General features: G+C 48.5%; 2 protein-coding genes across 2 annotated transcripts; both read right to left on the bottom strand.

Annotated features, from left to right (window-relative positions):
* Nucleotides 1-4,847: 4,847 nt before the first annotated feature.
* Nucleotides 4,848-7,991, bottom strand: IL1F10 (interleukin 1 family member 10). The gene is made up of 4 exons (XM_045978607.1): nt 7,932-7,991; nt 5,768-5,853; nt 5,348-5,475; nt 4,848-5,060 (listed from the first exon to the last, which is right to left on the bottom strand). Exons 1-4 carry the CDS (start codon nt 7,961-7,963, stop codon nt 4,848-4,850), a joined length of 459 nt encoding a protein of 152 aa, XP_045834563.1. The 5' UTR covers nt 7,964-7,991.
* Nucleotides 7,992-16,591: 8,600 nt separating this feature from the next.
* LOC123926108 (interleukin-36 receptor antagonist protein) lies at nt 16,592-19,878 on the bottom strand. Its single transcript, XM_045979865.1, has 4 exons — nt 19,830-19,878; nt 18,163-18,248; nt 16,993-17,120; nt 16,592-16,816 (listed from the first exon to the last, which is right to left on the bottom strand). Exons 1-4 carry the CDS (start codon nt 19,856-19,858, stop codon nt 16,592-16,594), a joined length of 468 nt encoding a protein of 155 aa, XP_045835821.1. The 5' UTR covers nt 19,859-19,878.
* Between the last annotated feature and the right edge of the window lie 1,039 nt (nt 19,879-20,917).

Below are 20,917 nucleotides of genomic sequence, written 5' to 3'. Positions count from 1 at the left end.
CCCGGGAGAAGGATCAGGCATACATGTTTTGCTCCTTCCCATATATACAAAGGGAGTAGAAGTGAGTATGCATTTACTGCATACTCTGTCTTCCCTCCTAGGCTCCAAGCTCCTAGCTTCTAGAGCACTAAGACAGTGTCAGGAAACTTGTCAGAAGGAAGGAGCATGCGGAGCTCCATAACGTCTTCACATGATTTGGATCTGCACTCACACATCGTTTGAGAAGGAAACTTCTGTTGGAAGGGAGGCAGAGATCTGGTGCACAGGGGCTCACACACAGGGGATACCAAGCACAGGAGGAATTAAATTGCATGGTTCGAACCTTCAAAAAGGCAGTAGGAAGGCTGATCTTTGTTGCCACCTGCAGCCCAAAAGCCTTACTGCAGGCAGCTGGCCTCAGAAGATGGACTCTGGGGACCGGATCTGGGATTGCTTGGAGTTTGTGCATTTTAGGGACAGAGCTTGGAATTTGCTTTAAGGATACACAGACTTTGTTTTGGCAGAATCGCTAGTGAACCTTCTTAGTTACACAAATGTAAAATCCAACCGGCAATGTTATCAAATAACTCAAGTGCCAGTGCTTCTGAGATGTTCACTTCTCTGTCTACGCTCACTTTTGTTCATTTCTGTGGTGCTCATTGAAGAAGCGGCCGTACATGTTAGCAGAATGGTATCCAGGAAACCTTGGCTCCCGTTAGAGACTTCTTCCTCACTTTTATTTCTCTCCCTGAATCCAGGTTTAGACGTGCCTAGAACTGCCATATGTTGTGTAGCCTGGAGTTTGTGTCCAGCGTTTTGAGCCATGGTTTGTAGGGGCTGTGATAAAATGCAGGAGTGGGATGAGATGAAAATTGGGGTCAAAAGGTAAGTGTGACTAGATGCTGAATCCTGGTTGGAATGGCACATGGATTACAGGAAACCCTGAACACATTATTCTCTTGTCTAAGATTGCTCCAAGGCTTCTTGGAATAAAGACAAGGTCCTTTATCCACAGCTGCCTAGCTGTCTGGCCCTTCTTGTGGATACACAGAACACACATACCCAGACATTCATGCATACATACAACACACATAGGCACACATGCAGACACCGGCTTGTGCATGCACACAGGCACACCATATATACGTGTGCACACATACGTGCTCGCAAGCACACACATAACGCTTGGACACTAACACACACACACACACACACACACACACACATGCAGCCACACTCAGGACTTCCTGTAGCCATGTGGCTGCCTCTTCTGCCTGAAATGTCTTGACCTGTCTCCAGAGCTCCCCCTGCCCCTCACTTGGCTGGCCCCCATGCACGCCTCACTCCCTCTAAACCCCCTTGGGTTGGGACCTGACCCCCTTGGATGGAACCACTTCCCCTCCCCACCAGCCCGACTGCCTGATGCTGCCTGAATAAGACGTTATGACACTGTCTTCCAATCACTTGTTTACTGATCTCTGGCTCCCAACTACCAGTTACACATAGTGAATGAGACCTAAAGTGTGCCTCTCCCAGAAATTTACACAGTCACAGCTCTGATTGGCTGGTTCCGGAATGAAACCTTTGGTGCGGTTGCCAGGGAGGAGGAGGAATTTAAAAAACAATTCTTGGGAGGTAGAGGAAGAACATTCCTGGCAGCTCTGAACTGTATATATCAGAAGTTACTTTCATTCCCTACTCTTAAATCCCAGCATCAGAACATCCCGTCATTATTCGGAACAGAGCCCTGCAGAATTTCAGTCCAAGGCTCCCTGACTGCTGTTGGAAGTGTCTTCCAGTCATTCTGCAGACAGCAGTCAATACAGGTCAGCCGTTATTCCTGACGTCCAGTTTCCCCATACTACACTATCTATACCTTTAAAGGGTAGGTACTGTGTCTCCTAAATCTTCTGTGTCCTCTTCATCTCCCAAGCACTAACATAGGATTGGCATATATTAGATGTTCAAAAAGATTTTTGTTTTTTACTTAAATAGAGAACGTGATCCAATTTACCTTTCTCTTGTGAACCGTGCTCATGACCACCCAGACAGACCCAGGCCTCCTCCCAGTCATGGGCCCTGCACCAAGTTGAGTTCCCATGAGTGAAGGAGATGAGCAGGCAAGAGGAGGCGACAGGGCTAAGTAAACCTTGGAACCAAAGCAACAAAGCCGATCCCAGGGCATTACCAAACAGAGGGCAGGTGGGATGAGAGGGGGAGTGAAGAGGAAGATGGGTGAGGTCCTCGTAGCAGCTGGGTTGGTCCAATGTTGACCTCAGAGACCCAGGCTTAAAATCCAGGTCCTGCTTGAAACACTTGGATGACTCCTCCAGGTCTCCTGGATAAAGGTAACCTCCCTCACAGGGCATTCCTAGCCAGGCCCCACCTAACTTCCCATCTTCATTTTCAACAACTCCTCAGCCACAAGCCCTGAGTCCCAGCACGTGATGCCTCCTCACATCCCAGAGGTGCTAGGAGCGCTTCTCCATCATGCCCTCCCAAGTCATTCTCTCTGCCTAGAAATGTCCAGGCCCACACTCTCTGCCCGGAAAACTACTTTTTCCTTGAGGCCCAGACTAAGTACCCTTTTGCGTTTGAAGCTCTGTCTAGCCCTGTCTGCCAGCCCCGCCTCTGTCCCACAATGGGGACCATCCACCTTGCTACCATGGCTCTCCTTACACTGTATAATCCTGAATGATCGGCAAGACCCAGTGATAATCCGCTAATCCATTCGAGACTCTGTACCTCTTCAGCACGTTTGGTGTTCCAGCAGCTACTCTGGGTACTGGTGACCTGAAACTGAACAGAACATGCCCTCCAAAAGCGCAGAGTCGCCTCAACACATAAACACACAGGTATGGCCTGAGAGCCAGGTAACAAAGGAATCAGGGCATATGCAGGCCTTGGGGAGGCAGGATAAGAATCTACACTTACTAAAGGCATCAGGCCAGCATGTCTCCCCTCTGCTAAAACCCTTCCCGTAGCTTCCTTTCACACATAAAGATAAACTGAAGCCCTAACTTTGCCTTTAAGGCCCCCATGGCCCTGCCCCTGCTGGTCTTGCTCACCTCCTAACCCTCTCCCTTGTTCTCCAGGCTCCAACACCCCTGCCTCCCACTGCTGTTTGGACACACCAAGCCCCTTCTGTCTCAGAGCCTGCAGGCTTGCCATTCGTCTGCCTCGTCACTCCCAGGCCCACTCGCTCCTGGCCTTCAGCCTCAGTTCAGACGTCAGCTCCCCCAAAAGAGTCACCTCCCCTGACCACCTTCTCCCAAGTCATTCCATACCTACCCCGCCCCCCATCATGTAAACTGCTCTTGTTTGTTTTCTTCTTTGATTAGTTGCCTGTTTAGTGTTTCTCCCGCTCAATTATCACCTCCAAGGAAGCTTGTTCTTATTTGCCAGCCTGTCCCCAACTCCCAGAATAAGAGTGGAATAAAAATGTGTGGAATGATATTGCGGTCAGATGGGCCAGGAGGACCTTGAGTTCCATCATGTACAGCTCGTCTACGGCCATACCACCCTGAACGCGCCCGATCTCGTCTGATCTCGGAAGCTAAGCAGGGTCGGGCCTGGTTAGTACTTGGATGGGAGACATCATGTACAGCTCATGCGACCTTCCCCAAGTTATTTCACCCCTTCTAGCTCAGTGTCCTCATCTGTCAAATGGGTACAAATGCTTGCCTTGCAGGCTGGTTCTGAAGGTGAAGACAACCTGTCCTTGAATGTCCTGGCCCCTGGTGCATGTTGGATGGACGCAGAGTAGTCCCACAAAGGAGGAAGAGGGCTGGCAGCCCACTGCTCCGAGCACCGACATCATGGGCTCTCTGCCCTGCCTGCTCCTGACCCCAGATTGTCTGTGAAATGGAGAGGGACTCAGGCTCCCATGATGAGTGTCAGTCCTATTCGCAAACTCTCAGCTGAGTTCCAGCCCTGTATTGCTGGCTGGGACACGTCACCTGACCTGAGCCCATCAGTTTCACCACAGCCTTAAACTCGACACGCCCAGGACAAACTCGCCATCTCTCCCTAACCGCTCCTCACGCGTCCACTAGCAGACAACCAGTGGCATGGGTCAGTCGGCTGAATGACAGATTCACTGTGAAATATATGATAGGAAAATCATAAGACTTGAACTGGAACTACAATTGTCAGCAGCCCGGGATGTTGTCCATGCATGGATGGGCGGGGGAGAGCTGGGTTCTTCCTGCAGCTTCTGGCTATTTCTAGAAGCTCTGGAGCAGATGGGCTACAGGAGAAGCTGTGGGCAGCCTTCCAAGAACACACCGAGTGACCCATGCACCTTTCATTAAAACTGTTCACAGGAGCCTACTAAGGCCTCATACTAATTTCCTACTGCTGCTGTAACAAATTACCACAAATTTGGTGGTTTAAAGCAACACACATTTATTATTTTACAGTTCTGGAGGTCCGGTGTCTGAAATGGGTTTCACTGGGCTAAAATTCAATTGTTTCTCCTAGAAGCTCTGGGGGAGAATCTTTTCCCTTGCCTTTTCCAGCTTCTGGAAACCACCAGCAATCACTGACTGGTAGCTCCCATCCACTACATTTGAAATTAGCAGCATAGCATTTTCTAGTCTCTGGCTCTAACCCTCCTATCTCACTGTTATGAGGACCCTTGTGGTTACACTGGGCCCACTGGGATAATCCAGGATCATCTCCCCATCTCAAGATCCTTACCTTAATCATGTTTGCCAAGTCCCTTTTGCCTTGTAAGGTAAAGCATTCATAGATTCTGAGGGTTAGGATGTGGACATCTTTTGGGGCATTACTCTGTCTACCACACAGATCCTGAGCAGAAGGAGGTTGCTTTGGGGTATCAGCCTGGAACTCAGCCTCCTGCCTCCCTACCGACTCTGTTCAAAGTAGAACTCAGTGCGGGCCAATGGCTCACTCTCCTTGACAAGTTGTACTGGCTGCTGGGGCTCAGCTGGGCCACAGAGAAACCAGCCAGGCCAGGCAGCGGCCTCAAGCCTGAAGGCTGAGCCCAAGCTTCTCTGGAAGAAGGTGAAGCGTGTGGCCTCTTCACCACCCTTGTACAGGTCCTCGATGTTCACATCCTGTGGGCGTAAGGGGGCTGCTGCAGGATGAGGCCACTGGTTGAGATATCAGCCCTAGAAGCCCCCAGGGGGGGCAATGAGGGACTTTACAGGGAGGGTCTGTACCCAGGGCAATGCCTCCGGCAGGCTCTGGAGGGCAGGGGTCTTGGCACTAGGTGCAGAGGGAAGGGGAGTGGAAGCCAGGCGTGGATCTGGCTGGGAGTCCACAAATGGGTGCCGAACGGCCAGAGCACCCTGGAAGCCAGGCCATGTCCACGGGCCCCCCAGAACACAGCGTGGTTTCTCACCTCCAGCTGCAGGGTAGGCCCCTCTCCTGTCTCCACACAGGCTAGGCAGCGACGGCCTCCTTGGATCCCCAGGAAGATGGGGACTTTGGTGCGGTCCAGGCCTCTGTTGGGAAGTACGCAGATCTTCTCTGGGAGGAAAGAGAGAGAAGAGAGCCAGGAGATAAAGGACCAAGATGGCAAACTCTCAGTGAGCTAAGCCTGGGCAGAAAAGAGCTGCGCCAGGGCATACCTGGCCTGGCCCCTACATGGAGGCTGCTGGGCAGACTGGGACCCTTGCAGTGGTCATGACACCCTCAGAAGGAGAGGTCCTCAGCTGCTCCCTGCCTCTTCTCACTGTCACCAGAGGCAGGAGGGAAGGGGAGAGCTGACAGCAGGTGGAGCATGGGTGTGTCTGAGGGGAGGGGGACCCCACATGCTCACCTGCACAGCAATTGTCCACACTGGGATCTCCCACCAGGAGCTGGTCGCCTCTTAAGTATAGAGCCTTCTGATCTGCATCCTTAATTCTGTAACAAGACAGTGGTGCTGATGGCCTGCTCCCTTCAGGCACCACAAAGCCCCAAAGTCTTCCCACCTCCATGCTCTGGCGTACCACACAGAGCATTCAAGTGTTCTTCTCCTACAAGTGAGAAGTAGGTGCACGACCCCACCCAAGAGCAAGTGAAACCAGGTCAGCCTTAAGGCAAGGGAAGGTCTTCTGGAACTTGTGATTCTCAGGGGCTCCACTTACCAGTGTTGGCCTTGGTCAGGGCCCCCGGGGCAGTGAGGAAAGCTAGTACCTTCTCACTGATGGGCAGACAGAGTTTTTCTGATTATGTTACTCCCTTTTGGTGCCCTTCCTGAGAAATTTCATAGTGAGGCTCAGACGTCTCTAGGACATAGTGAGCCTTATCCCAGTTTTTCTGGGCCTGACCCAATTTCACAAGAATGTTTCATTTTCTTCAGTGAAGAGGATTACTTGAATGTATAATAAAGTGTGGTTTGTGGGGCGCCTGGGCGCCTCTGTCAGCTAGGCATCCAACTCTTGATTTCGGCTCCGGTCTTGATCTCAGAGTCATGAGATCGAGCCCCATGTCAGGCTCTGTGCTTAGCACAGAGTCTGCCCGAGCTCCTCTCTCCCTCTCCTTCTGCCCCTTCCTTTTGCTCATACTTGCTCTAAAATAAATAAATAAATGAATGAAACATAAATAAATGAATAACACCTTGAAAAAAATAAAGTGTGGTATGCTTTTCAAATATTTTAAAGGCTTTTCTGTAGAACAAAATCCACAAATCAGGGAAAAAGTATGTCCTCTGTGACAGCAGGGGTGCCAGCATGCCCCCGCCCCATTCCATGTCCCACTGCCCTGTCCATGTGAGCTGTGTTCTGGGGCGGCCCCGCATTATGGGTGCCAAGTTTAGGAGGTTGGTGAAGAGCCGGAACAGGGCGTGATTACAGTCATTTGGGGCTGGCGGTGGTTCCAATGATCGGCCTGGGAGAGTAAATACGTGCTGGGAGCAGGGAGGAAACCATGGAGAGTGTGTGTAACATCAAAGTCATGCAGGTTATTAGCTCAGTGGCTTGGCTGGTTTCAAAATGTCTGTCAGGTGCTCTCAGGACCTGGGGAGCCCTCCCGGTCTCCCAAGGGCAGAACCTTGGGGCCAATGTCATCGCCTCCAGATTTTTCTCTCTCAATAACAGCTAATTACACTACCCTTAGCTAATGACTGTATGTATGTAAAGTAGGTTCACTGGTATAATAAAAAGAAAAATCTGGAAAGAGCCTGGGCTTGCTAGCCACCCTTCCCTCTCCAACCTGGACAACCAGGGCTTGGGGGAAATTCATCTGCAGGCAACATTCTCTTTGGAGACCAGAATCCAAGTGAGATACCCCAAAAGGCTGACATCTGTCTTGTCGTGTGGGTGCTCCATGCACACGTGTCTTGTCCTCTCAGGCACGTTGTAACTTCCAGAGGCCCCAGCCGGCCCCCTGGTGTCTAGGACAGGGCAGGCCCATGGAGGAGCTGAGGAAATGCGGCCTAGAAGTTGGTTGTTTTATTCGCATTATGTCTCATCTCGTTCCTCAAAGGGCTGGAGGCAGTTTACAGTGAAAAATCACAGACAATAAAGTGTAACCTATAAGAAAAGTCTCAAATGTCAAATGAGGTAAAAGGGAGAGTTGGGAGTGCAGACAGGGAGGAAAGGCCACAGAGGCCAACCTATAAAGATGCCATCACTGAGATTCAAAATTGTCTCTGAGCTCTTGGGGAAAGGACAGAGCAGCACAGAGGGTGAGTCCTGGCTCTGTGTGACATGCTGTAATTTATTTAACCCCTTTGAGCTTCGGTTTCCAAATCTGAATGGACTCAGTCATGTCCTCCTTGTAGGTTACTCAGGAGGGAGGCAAGGTAGCAGAAAGGCTGGCATCCTGCCTATGGTCAGGGAAGAGAGCTATTGTTATGATGGTGATGATTAAGCTTAATTATGGGACATCTGAGATTTCTCGATGAGAAGGAGCCGCTCTCTCCCCTCAGCCTTCTTTCTGTCTTCCCACATCATCCCCAGTCCCCTCATTCAGAAAGTGAGGACTCCAGGAAGACTTACGTGTAGTATCTTGCCATGGGGAGGGAGCACATTCCTGTGGTTGTGGGTGACTGGTCCTTGCTGAGCAGGAAGGAGAGAAGGGCTATCAGAGAAGGGTGGGTAGAGCTGGGGGGCAGACCTCCTGGGGAACCCCCAAACCACCAAATCACAGGGTAGAAAAATCTCTCTAGACTGCTTATCTATAACTGGCTTGCCAGAATCTTCCACGGCCTCCCTGGCCCAGCAAGCTCCAAGCAGCTCTGCTTCACCCTCCTTTGGGGCCATCACAGTGCTAGCTTGGGGAAACCAGAGAACAAGTTCTCCAAAGAGTTTAGACAGGAGTACTTCCTGGGGCTGAGACTGAGGTGGGCTGTGCACCAGTCTCCCAGGATAAGGATGAGCTGAGCTCAAACCCTGTCCCACTGCCCTGCCCAGTCAGGCCCTAGAGTCACCTGAAGGTTCTGATTCGCCAGGGCTTGAAGTGACTCCACAACCAGCTAGGTTGGGGAACTGGTACACCATCTCAGTTTTTCTCACTCTCCAGGAAACATATAAATCACCTGACAGTTCTGGTTCCCAAGGTCTGGGCTGGAACCTGAGACTGCATTTCAAACATGCAACCAAGTGATATGAACACTGCTGGTCCCTAGCCACACTTTGTGCAGCAAAGTACTAGATAGATGATCCTCAGTCCCGCCAGGTCACCAGCTGCATGGCCTCAGTGCCAGCACACTTTGTCGTGCTCTCTCTCAGCCAAACTACTGGGTCTCCTTTGGTTATAGCTGCAAAAATAATGGGCAGGCTAGCAGCTATGCCAAGTTCTGGCATGGACAGATACAGTGGAGGGCTCTTAGTGGGGATGATGATTCTTACTCCTGGTCAGTGTGAACATAAGGGGTGGGCAGAAATTTAGGGCTGGTCCAGTCCAGCTAAATATCCAGGGGCCCCAGAAGCCTCGTGTCCTGGCCCAACACCAAATCCCAGTATTTCTCCCAAAGACTGCCATAACAGGCACCCCTGTCCTGGGTTCTGGCTAGACTGTGATGAGGTGAATTGGAGTGAGAAGCCAGCTTCTAGTCCATCAGAGAGCCTGAGGTCCTGGGGCTGAGAATCTGTCATGGTCCCTCCCAAAGCACCACACCCTCCTTCCCCTAAGCTTTCCCTTCCCTAGTTCCCACAAGTGAACTTTCCCTGGACTCTGGCCTATTGTCCTCCCTGGACACCATCTCTGGCTATCTCAGACTTCATCAGTCTACCTGTCCTGAGTCAAAGACCACCACCCAAGTAGCACTGGGCTTTCTCCATTACAACCCCTCCTTGTTCTTCTACACATTTTCTATGTGGACAGTGCTCTCTCCAAGGCCAATATTAAATTCTCTGGAACTAAATCTGAAGACTCTTTTGATTCTTCTGGTATTTGGCTTCTGCCTCCTCAGAGATCTTGACATTGACTGACTCCCTTCACACTTCCATTTTCTCCTTCTCAGGTCCCTGTAGATTCTCCTTCCATTTGGCAGTGTCCCTAAGGCTGGAAGTCACAAGTCTAAGTTCTAAGCACTTCTCAGTCATACCCCTGTGGAGTTGCCATTCGTCCACTGACACAGCTGCAGTGATCACCTTGGTCCAAAGCCTCCCAAGCCCCGAATGAACATGCTTCTTTATCTCCAACAGTCCATAGGACACCTCCCTTTGGACTTCCTGCCATCCCACCCAACCAAATAGATTGGAAGGCAAATCAATCTTCTCCTCCTCCCACCCTATTCATTCCCCCTTTTCCTTACTCTATGTCTGATTAACCAGCAAGTTCGATAAATTAGTCTTTAAAATATAATTTTGTCTTCTTTTTTTAAGATTTATATATTTATTTGAGAGAGAGAGAGAGAGAGTGAGCACAAGCATGAGTGAGAGGGGCAGAGGAAGAGAAATGAGAACCTCAAGCAGACTCCATGCTGAGCACAGAACCCGAGGCAGGGCTCAATCCCACCACCCTGAAATCATGACCTGAGCTGAAATCAAGAATTGCATGTTTAACCAACTACACCACCCACGTGCCCCTGAAATGTAACTTTGTCTTCTTAATAGCCATTGTACCTGTGCCTGTATTCCTGGTTTTTCTACCTTCAATCCAGCCCAACCTCTGGGAGGTACTGGACCTGTGCTCTAGGTATTGTTTTCACAATACCCACCCAGCTCCAGAGTCTACAGTGACTGCCCGTTTCATCGTCATCTGGCCCTGACACACTTGTATGAGTGTATCTCGTGGACACCAAACCACCCCTCCAGGCACATGCCTTCTTTCTTATCTTCCCAGTGGACATGCTTAGAATTGTCTTTGATTTCCCTCCCTCAAAAGCCATCCCTCCTCCTTGCCAACCATTCAGGTCTTTCGGCATTAGAGCCACTGGATATGGTATCATTTATCAACAGGTTGAGTCTCTAGCTCTGCCAAATTAGTTATCAGGTCAGAGTAACAGCTCAGACATACAAGGCCATGTCACCTCACCTCCAATTCTCAGTATCAGCATCTATAAGATCATGGAAATAAAATCTGTGGTTTTTACTAAGATTCTTTCCAGATCAAATGATCTATGATTCCATAACTCAGAGTTTAATGTATCTTTCCTTTATTCCTGCAACTCCTACTCTGAACTCCTATTAAATTTCTCTGTATGGTGTGTTGTTCTATATATAAGCATTTGTTTCCCTTATAAAAGTTAACAATATCTTGATCCATGAAGTGTGGCATGGAGCTCCAACCAGCCTGACACAAATATATGCCTACAAGCAGGCAATAGAAATGCACACAGAAGAATTCAACAGCAAGATTGGGTTCTAGAGCTAGCTCTGCTACCAACTGGCCCTGCTGCCTTTGAAAGTCCCCTTTAGTCCCTGGGCCTCCAAATAGTCATCACTAGGATGAGAGGCTGGGTAAGATCAGTATTTTTCAAAACTAAGTTTCACAATGAAAATTTACATAGAAACCTAATGAAAGGGGGTGCCTGGGTGGCTCAGTGGGTTAAGCCGCTGCCTTCGGCTCGGGTCATGATCTCAGGGTCCTGGGATCGAGTCCTGCATCGGGCTCTCTGCTCAGCAGGGAACCTGCTTCCCTCTCTCTCTCTCTCTCTGCCTGACTCTCTATCTACTTGTGATCTCTCTCTGTCAAATAAATAAATAAAATATTAAAAAAAAAAAGAAACCTAATGAAAGGAAAATGGATAAAAGGGACTTGTTTTTGCCAAATCAAAGAATGAGGGTGACACCAGACCCATGCTAACACTGTCCTTGACCCTAAAGCTGGCACCAGGGTATACATAATAAACCCCAAGCCTCATCACACACTATTGAATACCACTGGCCTGGCTGATTTCTTCTGAAATTACTTTCTAAAATCTATGGCTCTAAATGTTCAAAAATCTTGACTTGGCTTACCCTATGCCTTCTCTCACATTCTTTCTATGTGCTCCCAGACTTATTTAGCATCCCACAGTGTTCTGTGGAGGGGATACCTTGTTATCTAGATAGCTTGCCAGGAGGAGTTAAGAGAGAGGGCGTACCAGAGATATTGATAGAAAGGAGAAGGAAAATGAGAAGGAGAGATTGAATACTGCCAATCAACCACTGACCTGAAATCCTGGGTCCCTGGGACATCCGAGTGATTTCTCCAGGGCATCTGCCCTGAGTTTATACTGTCTGGTCAGGGTGGGTCAGGCCTGCAGGGATCGTTATAATTAGCTTCAGGATGGGAAAGAAGAGCCTAGAGATTTCACAATGTCTTTAGCACAGTATGGATAATAAGGAGGTGGGGGCACTAATGAGTGTTTGTTGAAGGGGAAGAGAGTCACCCATAAAGCCCTGGCAAAAGCCAGTCACTGGGCCCCTGCTCATAGCTACTGTCATTGACACTGTTATTGGTGGCTTCAATAGCCAGATAAACAGGCTTGGGGTCAAATGTCTTCATATCACCTTCCCATTGGTGCCCCTGAAGCTCCATCCTAGGCTTAGAGGGGTAGAAGTGGCAAGAGGGGAATGTGTCTAAGGGGCCCAAGGACAGAGCAACTTCTGGTGTTTTAAGCCAGGCTGTGGCCAACAAGACAACAAAAGAGAGGGGACTGGTGGCATTGGGAATATGGCCCTGTTTGGAAAGAGGACAGAGAAGTTATTTCAACAAGTCCTATTAGCTGTTACCAGGTTGATGAAATAGAACACTTAAGGAAACCCACCTACAGAAGACATTGACCTTAGATCCATCCTGGGACTGAGCAGCCATCATGTGCCCTGGAGGACTAGGACACATGATACAGTGTGAGCAGGGCAGGAGTAAAGAGAATACTCAAGCCTCTAATCAACATCTCTTACCTCAGTGCACCCATCCATTCATTTGTCTGTCCAACCATCCAACCATCCATCCATCCGTCTACTCACAAGGGGTGGAGAAGCTTGACACAGTGCTCTCTGGAGACTATCTGCCTTACTGTACTTCTCACTCTTAGTCAATTGCACAGTTCCACAAAGGGCCTGGTAAGAAAGTAGGAGAGATTGATTCACATACAGAGGCTTCAAGAATGAAAGATAAGAAAAGATAGGCAGGGAAGGGGACCCAATTTCTGTTTCCTAAGGCCAACAGTCATTCTTCACCCCTCTCCCAATCTCTTATCTCTCTATGGAAAGGACCAATGCATGGGGTATTTTGCCAGACAGTCAATGAGCATTTACTGAGCATTTTCACTGCTGGGTGACAAAGATGTGCATTGCATGGTCCCTGTTGTTAGGTAACTTTACAGTCCAGCTGGGGAGCTAAGTCATAAATACTTTAAAAGCTAATTAAGAAGACCAGACTCTGTAATCTGCAGGACAAGGGCACATTGGAAACAATAGAGGCAGAGAATCGCCTTGGGTAAAAAAATTCCTAGAAATGAAAGGGCCTTAGACATGGCATATAGACTCCCTCCAAAGGGAGAAATCTGTGCTATGGCACCCCTGAGACATAGTTAATCAGGCTCTCCTTCAATACTTTCACAGTCTCTTGAAGAAACCCTAACAGTGTGTGTGGTCCTTGAGGTTAAAATTTTGGGGTCACACATAATTTCTACTCTTCAGTCCTGCTTGTGCCTCCTGGAATTACAAAGAACAAGTTTATTTTTCTACTAGGAAGAGCTTTGAGTGTTTGAATGGGGCTTTCTGTGTATTGCTTCTTCAGGGTAAAAACCTTCAGCTTCCTAGCATCTGCCCTAATGACTTGGTCTTGGGACACTCTCTACTATTCAGGACACACTCTGAGTCCTCAGTGCCTATTCTTGGCACAAATGATGTGTGATGTGGACACTACACCTCTGTAAATACAGGTTAAGCTGGGGGGAAAATATTGAAATTGAAGAAATCCAAAACCACCATATCTTTTTCATATGGTTCCCAAGCCCATACATTCCTAAAGGTAGAATTTTACATTCCTTCTTTTTCTACCGACTCATGTCAGCTCATCCCTAATAACACCATTTTGAATTCTACCATCCTACAAATGATGAATCAATCACTTTAGGCAGGAGAAAGCTTCCAGATGGAAGTGATATTTCAGCTTCTCCTTGAAGGGTGGGCCCATTTAGATGGATGGAGAAGAGAGAAAGAATAGTCCAGGGTGGAGGACATTTTCACATTCTGTACTCACCAGTTTCCAAGTATTTGTCAAATGTTATTTGAAGTGCTTGGAAACAAATCAATACAGTCTTGACCTTGAGGTCATTTCAGGGGTCATAGACCCCAAATCAATTATTACAATGACATGAAGTTGGCATAGCAATGTAGCACAGTCAGAGCAGATGACCAGAGATCTCAATTCAGCAAAGGCTTCTTGGAGGAGGTGATGATATGAAACTATGGCTAGGCCCCTGGACAAACAGAATATGAACTGGGTCTATAGAAACAAGCCTGGTGCCTGCAGTCTATGTTCTCAGCACTCCTGGGAGGCCTGTGACAGGACCTGTGCTGTCTGCTACCCAAGGGCTTTGGCTGCATCTGGGCCTCAGCAGCTCCACAGAGACAGACCCTTCTGGTCCAGCCACCTCCTTGCTGTGCCTCAGCAGAATCTGAACCTGTCAGGCTGGTCTGACTGGTGAGGTACAGGAAGGATACCTAGGGCTCAGATTTAGGCCTCTCCCCTGGCTTCTGTTCTGATCACCTAGAGTTTAGGCAGGGATGTTGGAGTCACAGTCCCAGATACATTGGACCAGAGGTGCAAAGGTAGTCAAGAAGAGCTAAACCTTGCAGACACAGAGAATAGTCAACAACTTTATTATGATCAGCTATTAAACAGAATGGTGGAATAAAACGGTTGATTTTGAGAAGGAAAATGAAAATATCAGAGAAGATTGCAATCATAATAAGTGCATTTATTTCTCTTTCCCTATGTATTAGTTACCTATTGATGTGTAACAAATGATCCCAAAACTTAGTTGGGGCACCTGTGTGGCTCGGTCGGTTAAGTGTCTGACTCTTGGTTTCGGCTCAGGTCATGATCTCTCAGGGTCATGAAATCAAGCCCTGCCTTGGGCTCCACACTCAGCAGGGAGTCTGCTTGAGATTCGCCCTCTCCCTCTGCCCATCCCCACTGCATGCACTCTCTCTCTCTCTCTCTCTCTCTAAAAAGATAAATACATAAATCTTCTTTAAAAAAAAAAACTTAGCAACCGAAGGCAACAAACATTTATTTTCTCAGTTTCTGAGGGCTGGGAATCTAGGCCAGTTTAGCTAGGTGTTTCTGCTTCAGAGTCTCTCCTGAGGTGGGAATTGAGCTGTCAGTCAGAGGTACATCATCTGAAGGCCCGACTGGGGCTGGGGAACTGCTTCCAAACATGAGGCAGCTGGCAGGAGGCTTCCTTTTTCAACACATGGGTCTCTCTGTAGGACTGTTTATGAGATGGCAGCTGGTTTCCCCCAGAGCAAGTAAACAAAGAAGCAGAGAGAGAAAACAAGATAGAAGCTTCAGAGTCTTTCATAATCTACTCTCAAAGTGGTATAATATTACTTCTGCTTCTGCTATGTTCTGTTGGTTCCAGAGACAACGCAGGTGCAGTGTGGGAGGGAACACACACATGATGTGAGATGGGGTCAGCAGCAGCTGTGTTGATGTCCTAGGACTGCCATAACCAACTGCCACCAAGTTGGCAGTTTAAAACGATGCAAACTTGTTCTCTCATAGTTCAGGAGGCTAGAAGGCCGTCCTCCCTCTGAAGACTTTGGGGAAGAATTCTTCCTTGCCCCTTCCTAGCGAGAAGTTGCCTCAGTAATGGCATTTCTTGCCTGGTTGAACATAAATGCAATCTCTGCTTCCAGGTCTGGGTCTCCTGTGTGTCTCTGTTTGTCCTCTCCTCTTCTTGCAGATGTAGTCCTGTTGGATTTAAAACCCACCCAAATACAGCATGGCCTCTTAACTAATTGCATCTGCAAAGATCCTCTCTACAAATAAGGCCACAATCTCAAGTTTCCAGAAGGACATGGATTCCAATCAGCATGGGACTCTTTGGAGGCTTAAACCCACACCTTGAAATCTCAGGGAGCTGTGACCACTCTAGGTCCAGCATTGCTCATTCTATAAATAGCTTCTCCAGGAGATTCTGGCCATGCTAACTCATCATATTTTCTTTCTTCGTGGCTTTGCTGTCTGTGAGCTGCTCCTCACCACTGCTGACCAGAGCAGCAGAGCTCCATTCAATTTGAACTTCACTCAGGGAAGTGGATGCTGAAGATGATCAGAAATAGTGTTTGCTATGTTTTTCTCAAGATTAACTTAGTACACAAGGAGTCCATCTTCACTGCAGAATGATTAGAAAATTGCAAATAAATAAAAGAACAAAAGAAAAATCACCTGTAATTGCTAAATTGACATTCCAAAAATTGAAGTAAATTCTTCTAGACTTTTTTCTGTGCAGAAATATATAGATAGGCATTTTTTAATAAAAATGAGATTACAAGATATGCTACTTTATAATTTTGCTCTTCTCAGTATATCACAAGCATCTTTCCATGTGAAGAGATACCAGCATCTTGGATTTTAGTGGTACCCCAGGTTTCAAATGTATGACATGTCTGGTTGTTCTTCAGCCTTCTGAGCTGGAGTAAATTCTTTGGACACCACCACCAACTTCTGCCATGGCTAGAGCATGAGTGTTGAGATGGAAAAGGTAGAATATGATGGCAGCTAAGTTATAGGCAAGAGGGAGGGAGCTGGGCCTTGGGTCCCTAACTCTATGACCTCCCTCTCTTGCATAGTGGTGGATGACAGGACCACATGTGGGCAGCTGGTGGCCCTAATAGGTTTAACTCAGGATGGGCTGGCTGGTTGGGGTCAGGGGTACTGGGTAAGTTATCATGAAGCATGAAGGATTTCCACTACTCCCCCCACCCTGACTCCTTGGGAACCTTTTTATGTGGCTTCCAGTTTATCTTGAGTGGTTTTTGCAAGGTTCTACAAGAGCAGCATCACTCAGCAGGGAAAGAAACTGTGAACAAAGCCCCCCAATCTCAAAGGATTTATCCAAACTGGGAATCAAAAGGGAGAGTGGCCAAGTGCCCAGCCAGAGGTGGGGCCCTGAGAGCAGATGGGGGGATGGTTGCCACCAGCGTCTTCTTCCACCTCCGCCTCTGCCTAAGCCAGTTCTGACCAGGTAGGTTCTGGGGGGTACATTGCCCTAATCACACTGTTGGAAGTAGAAGTCTGTGATGGGGTTTCCCCAGCTGGCATCCTCTGAAAGCTGGGTAAGTGTGAGAGGCTGGTCTGCTTCGGGCAACGTGCAGAGGAACCAGCCCGGGTAGGCAGCCGACTCGAACCTGGAGGTGAGCCCTGTGTCCCGCCGGTAGAAGGTGAAGCTCTTGGATTCGTTGGCACCAAGGTAGAGTTCCATGATGTTTACTGGCTGTGAGAAGAGGGGTATGGCAGGTGAGGGGAAGGAGCGGAGGAGGCAAGAGAGCTGGGCCACAGGCATGAAGAGGTAGGGCTATAATCCAGAGAACACTGTGAGGGAGAAGAGCTCTGGCCCCAGGCTGCTGGCTTAGTGAAGTCAGATAGCAAGGATGTCCCAACAGAACTCACCTCTAGTTTTAGAGTTGGTTCCTGCCCTGTCCCACACGACAAGCACTGGCTCCCTCCCTGGACTCCCAGGATGACTGGAGACAGCTTGGCATCCAGAGACCGGTTGGGGACAACACTGATCTCCTCCCCTAGAGAAAGGAAGCCAGATTCAGGGGCCTTGACTGCCCTCCCTCCCTCTCTCTACAGCATGGACCTTGGAGCACAAGAAACTGCATGAGACATCCTGTTCCCAGACTGGGCAGAAGGAAAGCCTGTTAACAGCTGTCATCTAGGGAACGTGGTCTCCTGCCAGTTGGCCCAATGACAGCAAGACATGTAAGCACATTATACCATCTCCCATCTGTATGCCCAACCCCTTGTCCAGGCTCAACCTTCCACATTTTCTCCAAGCCCCAGGGGATATCTGACCACCTCCTTTAATGACTCTTGACCCTCTGGCCTTATTTGGAAACTTGATAAGCCTCTCATCAGAGTTATTTGGACATGTTTGTACCACCTGTGATATTCCTGAGAACGGAAGAGGGTCTCATTCCCCTCTATACCATCTCCCACTGTGTATACAAACACATACACTCATACACTCACACATAGATATATGCAAGCATATACACATATACACACACACACACAGAAACACACATGGTGGCCCCAGAGCCCAGTAAAAGTGTCCCAAGTGGGCAGGCATATGCTATTTTAGAGGGAAGACCTATCACAGCGTCTGCGGCAGAAAGAGTAAGATGGTGCCACCGCTATCCGGGTCCCATCACTCTGAGGGACCAGGAATCCCCAGAAAGCAGAGGAGACCCAGGACAAAGGGGTGGAAAGCCGCTCCCACATGGGAATAAAGGCCTGGAGCCTTTAGTACTGGCTCCCAGGAAAAAGAATGTTTGGCCTAAGTCCACCTATGAGAGAAGAACAAAGCATTCATTCTAGAAAAGATTCCCACCTTTGCTTGAGGCTTGAGGTGGCCTGTGGTTATGTGCCCTCACTTTGCTGGAAGGTGTAGTATTTTTTGTCTGTGTTCAGAGCCTGCTTTTATGATGCCCCATCTACTGTGTCAGGCCTGGGGTCTGTCGGCCAGTTTATATCACTATTCTAAGCCCCCTCCAGGGTCCCTCCCCTCAGAGACTATAAGGACCTAGGGATATTGTGTCATGTTTTGCCACGAACCTTTGATGACCTTCCCTGCATTCAGCCCTCCAGCTAGAAGCTGATTGTCATGCAGATAAAGCACCTTCAAGGCCGCATCCTTCATCCTGAAACATCAAGACAGGAGGACACTTAGGGGAGGGGTGGGTGCTCGGGCTTGCTGGGCTCCACAGAGTCCCCCACCGTCAGGCATTGTCTCATTCTCCTCCCACTGTGCCAGAAGTAACCACCCAACATTCTCTGCCAGCCCTGCTGGGCTCCTACCCTACCAATGGGATAACAACACAGCCCCCCACCTGAGTCTCAGATTTGCTCCTTCACCGTATTCAATCTTCTCTATACCAGCAAATCTCCATGTGTGATGTTGGAAAAGAAACTGGACCATGAGTCAAGTGCTGGGTTCTTGTCCGGCTGTGCCACCATTGCTACTGAGTCACAACAGACAAGTTGCTTGCCCTCTCTGGGCTTGAGTCTCCCCATGGCTAAATTAAGACAAGGGTTAGATCATGCCCATGCCTTTTCCAGATGAAAATCTGATTCTTCAGCCATTACTGAAGACATCAAGGCACATTTACTTCCTCCTAGTAAGTGACGAATATCTCTAAATTTAAAATTCTTGGGGCACCCGAGTGGCATGGTCAGTTGAGTGTCAGACTCCCGGTTTCCGCTCAGGTTGTGATCTCAGTGTGGTGAGATCAAGGCCTGTGTCAGGCTCCCACTCAGTCTAAGTCTGCAGTTCCTCCCTCCCTCTTCCTCTGCCCCTCCCCATTGAACGTGCTTTCTCTCTCTCTCTCTCTCAAATAAATCTTTAAAAAATAATAATAATAATAATAATAAATTTAAAATTCTTTTATTTTGTTTTCGAATTTATTTCTCATCTCTGATCTCAATTGATTTTTTTAGATCCTGGAAGGTGAAAAATATATCCTAAAATGGGTTTCTTCAGGTCTTATACAGAAATAAGTATGCTGTGTACAAACTGGTTCGATGGTAGCTAAACACAAACAAATCTTATTCAAAGTTACTCGTATATCGAACTGCACCATGCTTCCCTTAGAAGAAGACACAGAAAGCAGTATTTCCTACATCTCTTAATCAAGGAGAGCCACTGTCTAAAGCCACTCATAGGATTGGGGCTCCACAGAACACACCTTGGGAAAAGCTATGGGAGACTCCGAGTTCAGAGAGGACAAAGACCATTTTCACTCAGTGGTGCAAAGTCCAGAACACAGTAGACCACCTGGCTCAGTACATGCCAGCAGATGGACAGACTGACTGACCAAATAGTTTTGTTGTTGTTTTGCCCCAAAGGGCAGCATGGGTGTGATAGAGCAGAGTGACATCAGTTCACCCCAGAGGGTGGTAACAGCTCTGGGCTGGGTCTCTGGACCTCAATTCTCATTATGGATACGTGGGGCTAAAGCTCAACGCAGAGTGATTCACTTGCTCCCCCTTCTCATCAGGAAACCCCCATGAGGTGGCCAGCCCCAGCCTGACAAAGGCTGAAAAAACTTCTCTTAGGACAATGAGGGGCTGTTTACAACTTCCCAGCTGCCCACCCACCAACAAGAGCCCCAGCTCTGGGCAGCCACAGCCCCTCCCTCCCTACCCACAAAGGATGGACAACAAGTCTACCCAGAACTTCCTTCCCCCAGAGGACACAGCCAATCAGAGGTTCAGATACTCACCGGAAGCACAGCGCCCCACTCAGGACCATCTTGACCTCCACAGTGTGTAGACTCTCTTATTCTGAAACAACACAAAATCTTAGGTGGAGATAGAGTTTGGGCTGGCAGGGGCTTGAGAAGCAAGGGGCCTTCTGACCCCCTACCCCTTCCCAGAATGTGACCATTCCCCACAGAGCAGGGGACTCTAGGGCTGGGGTCAGGAGAGAGCCCCAGTCCTGCCAGGGAGAATGAAACCCAGCTCCCCAAATGACACCTCAGAATGCTCCTTTCTCCTGGCAGAGCCTGTGGTATCTGCCTGCTCCCCTGGGATGCCTCAGCCCTTTTAATAATGCACGAGGGAGGAGCCCCGGAAACCACCACAAGCTGAGGAGGAGCAGCGCTTCCCAGGCATTTCACACCACCCTAGGCCTCCAGAAACGCCTGCTCTTCAGTACCTCTCCCAAGGAAGGAAGGTTCTGGAGATAGTCTTCTTTCAGCAATTCTGACGAACTTCCCAGTGGCCTTCAAGCTCTTCGTGAGCCCTCAGCTTCTGGACCTCGGGCGCTTCCAGACCCAAAGGGTTCAGTGCAAACAGCCCCTCAAGGAAAGCCAATTTTAGAACAAACCCTCTTTTCTCCCCTTTCCTTTCTCTTTTCCTTCCTTCCTTCATTCCTCCTTTCTTTCCTCTCTCCCTCCCTTCTTTCTTTCCTTCCTTCTTCCATCCTTCCTTTCTTTGCCAGGCCTATAGAAAATGCTGGAGGTAGGGCTTTCCTGCTTAGGCTATGTTTAGTCTACATATTCATTGTAGAAAAACCTGAAAATCCAGATTGGCAAAAAAAAAAAAAAAAAAAGAAAGAAAGAAAGAAAAGAAAAAGAAACAAAACAAACCAAAACAAACCCACACCATGAACACTTGTCTTCTGTGAGTGTACCATCAGAAAACCAATGACGACACTTTTCCTCCGTGTGTATCTATGCATGTAACTGTCAGCTGTGTCTCCCACAACTGTATCATAGAGCCTATACTCTATTCAGCTTTCTTTTTTCATGAAAAGAATATCTTTTCAAACCAAACACGAATTATGACATAACATTGAATAGCTGCATAC

This window comes from Meles meles, chromosome 15 (genome assembly GCF_922984935.1).
Source record: "Meles meles chromosome 15, mMelMel3.1 paternal haplotype, whole genome shotgun sequence".
Lineage (NCBI taxonomy): Eukaryota > Metazoa > Chordata > Mammalia > Carnivora > Mustelidae > Meles > Meles meles.
The sequence above is the reverse complement of the archived record's forward strand: the minus strand, read 5'-3'. Positions and strand labels throughout refer to the sequence as shown.

Bases quoted from the DNA above. Each gene is read 5' to 3' on its own strand.
- LOC123926108 (XM_045979865.1), bottom strand. From the start codon at position 19,858: ATGGTCCTGAGTGGGGCGCTGTGCTTCCG. The intron at 18,249-19,829 runs GTGAGTATCTGA...TTGATGTTTCAG, and splicing joins AGTGGGGCGCTGTGCTTCCG to GATGAAGGATGCGGCCTTGA. The intron at 16,817-16,992 runs GTGAGTTCTGTT...CTCTTCTCACAG, and splicing joins AACCAACTCTAAAACTAGAG to CCAGTAAACATCATGGAACT.
- IL1F10 (XM_045978607.1), bottom strand. From the start codon at position 7,963: ATGTGCTCCCTCCCCATGGCAAGATACTACAC. The intron at 5,854-7,931 runs GTAAGTCTTCCT...GTCTTGTTACAG, and splicing joins CCCATGGCAAGATACTACAC to AATTAAGGATGCAGATCAGA. The intron at 5,476-5,767 runs GTGAGCATGTGG...CTTTCCTCCCAG, and splicing joins TGTGGACAATTGCTGTGCAG to AGAAGATCTGCGTACTTCCC.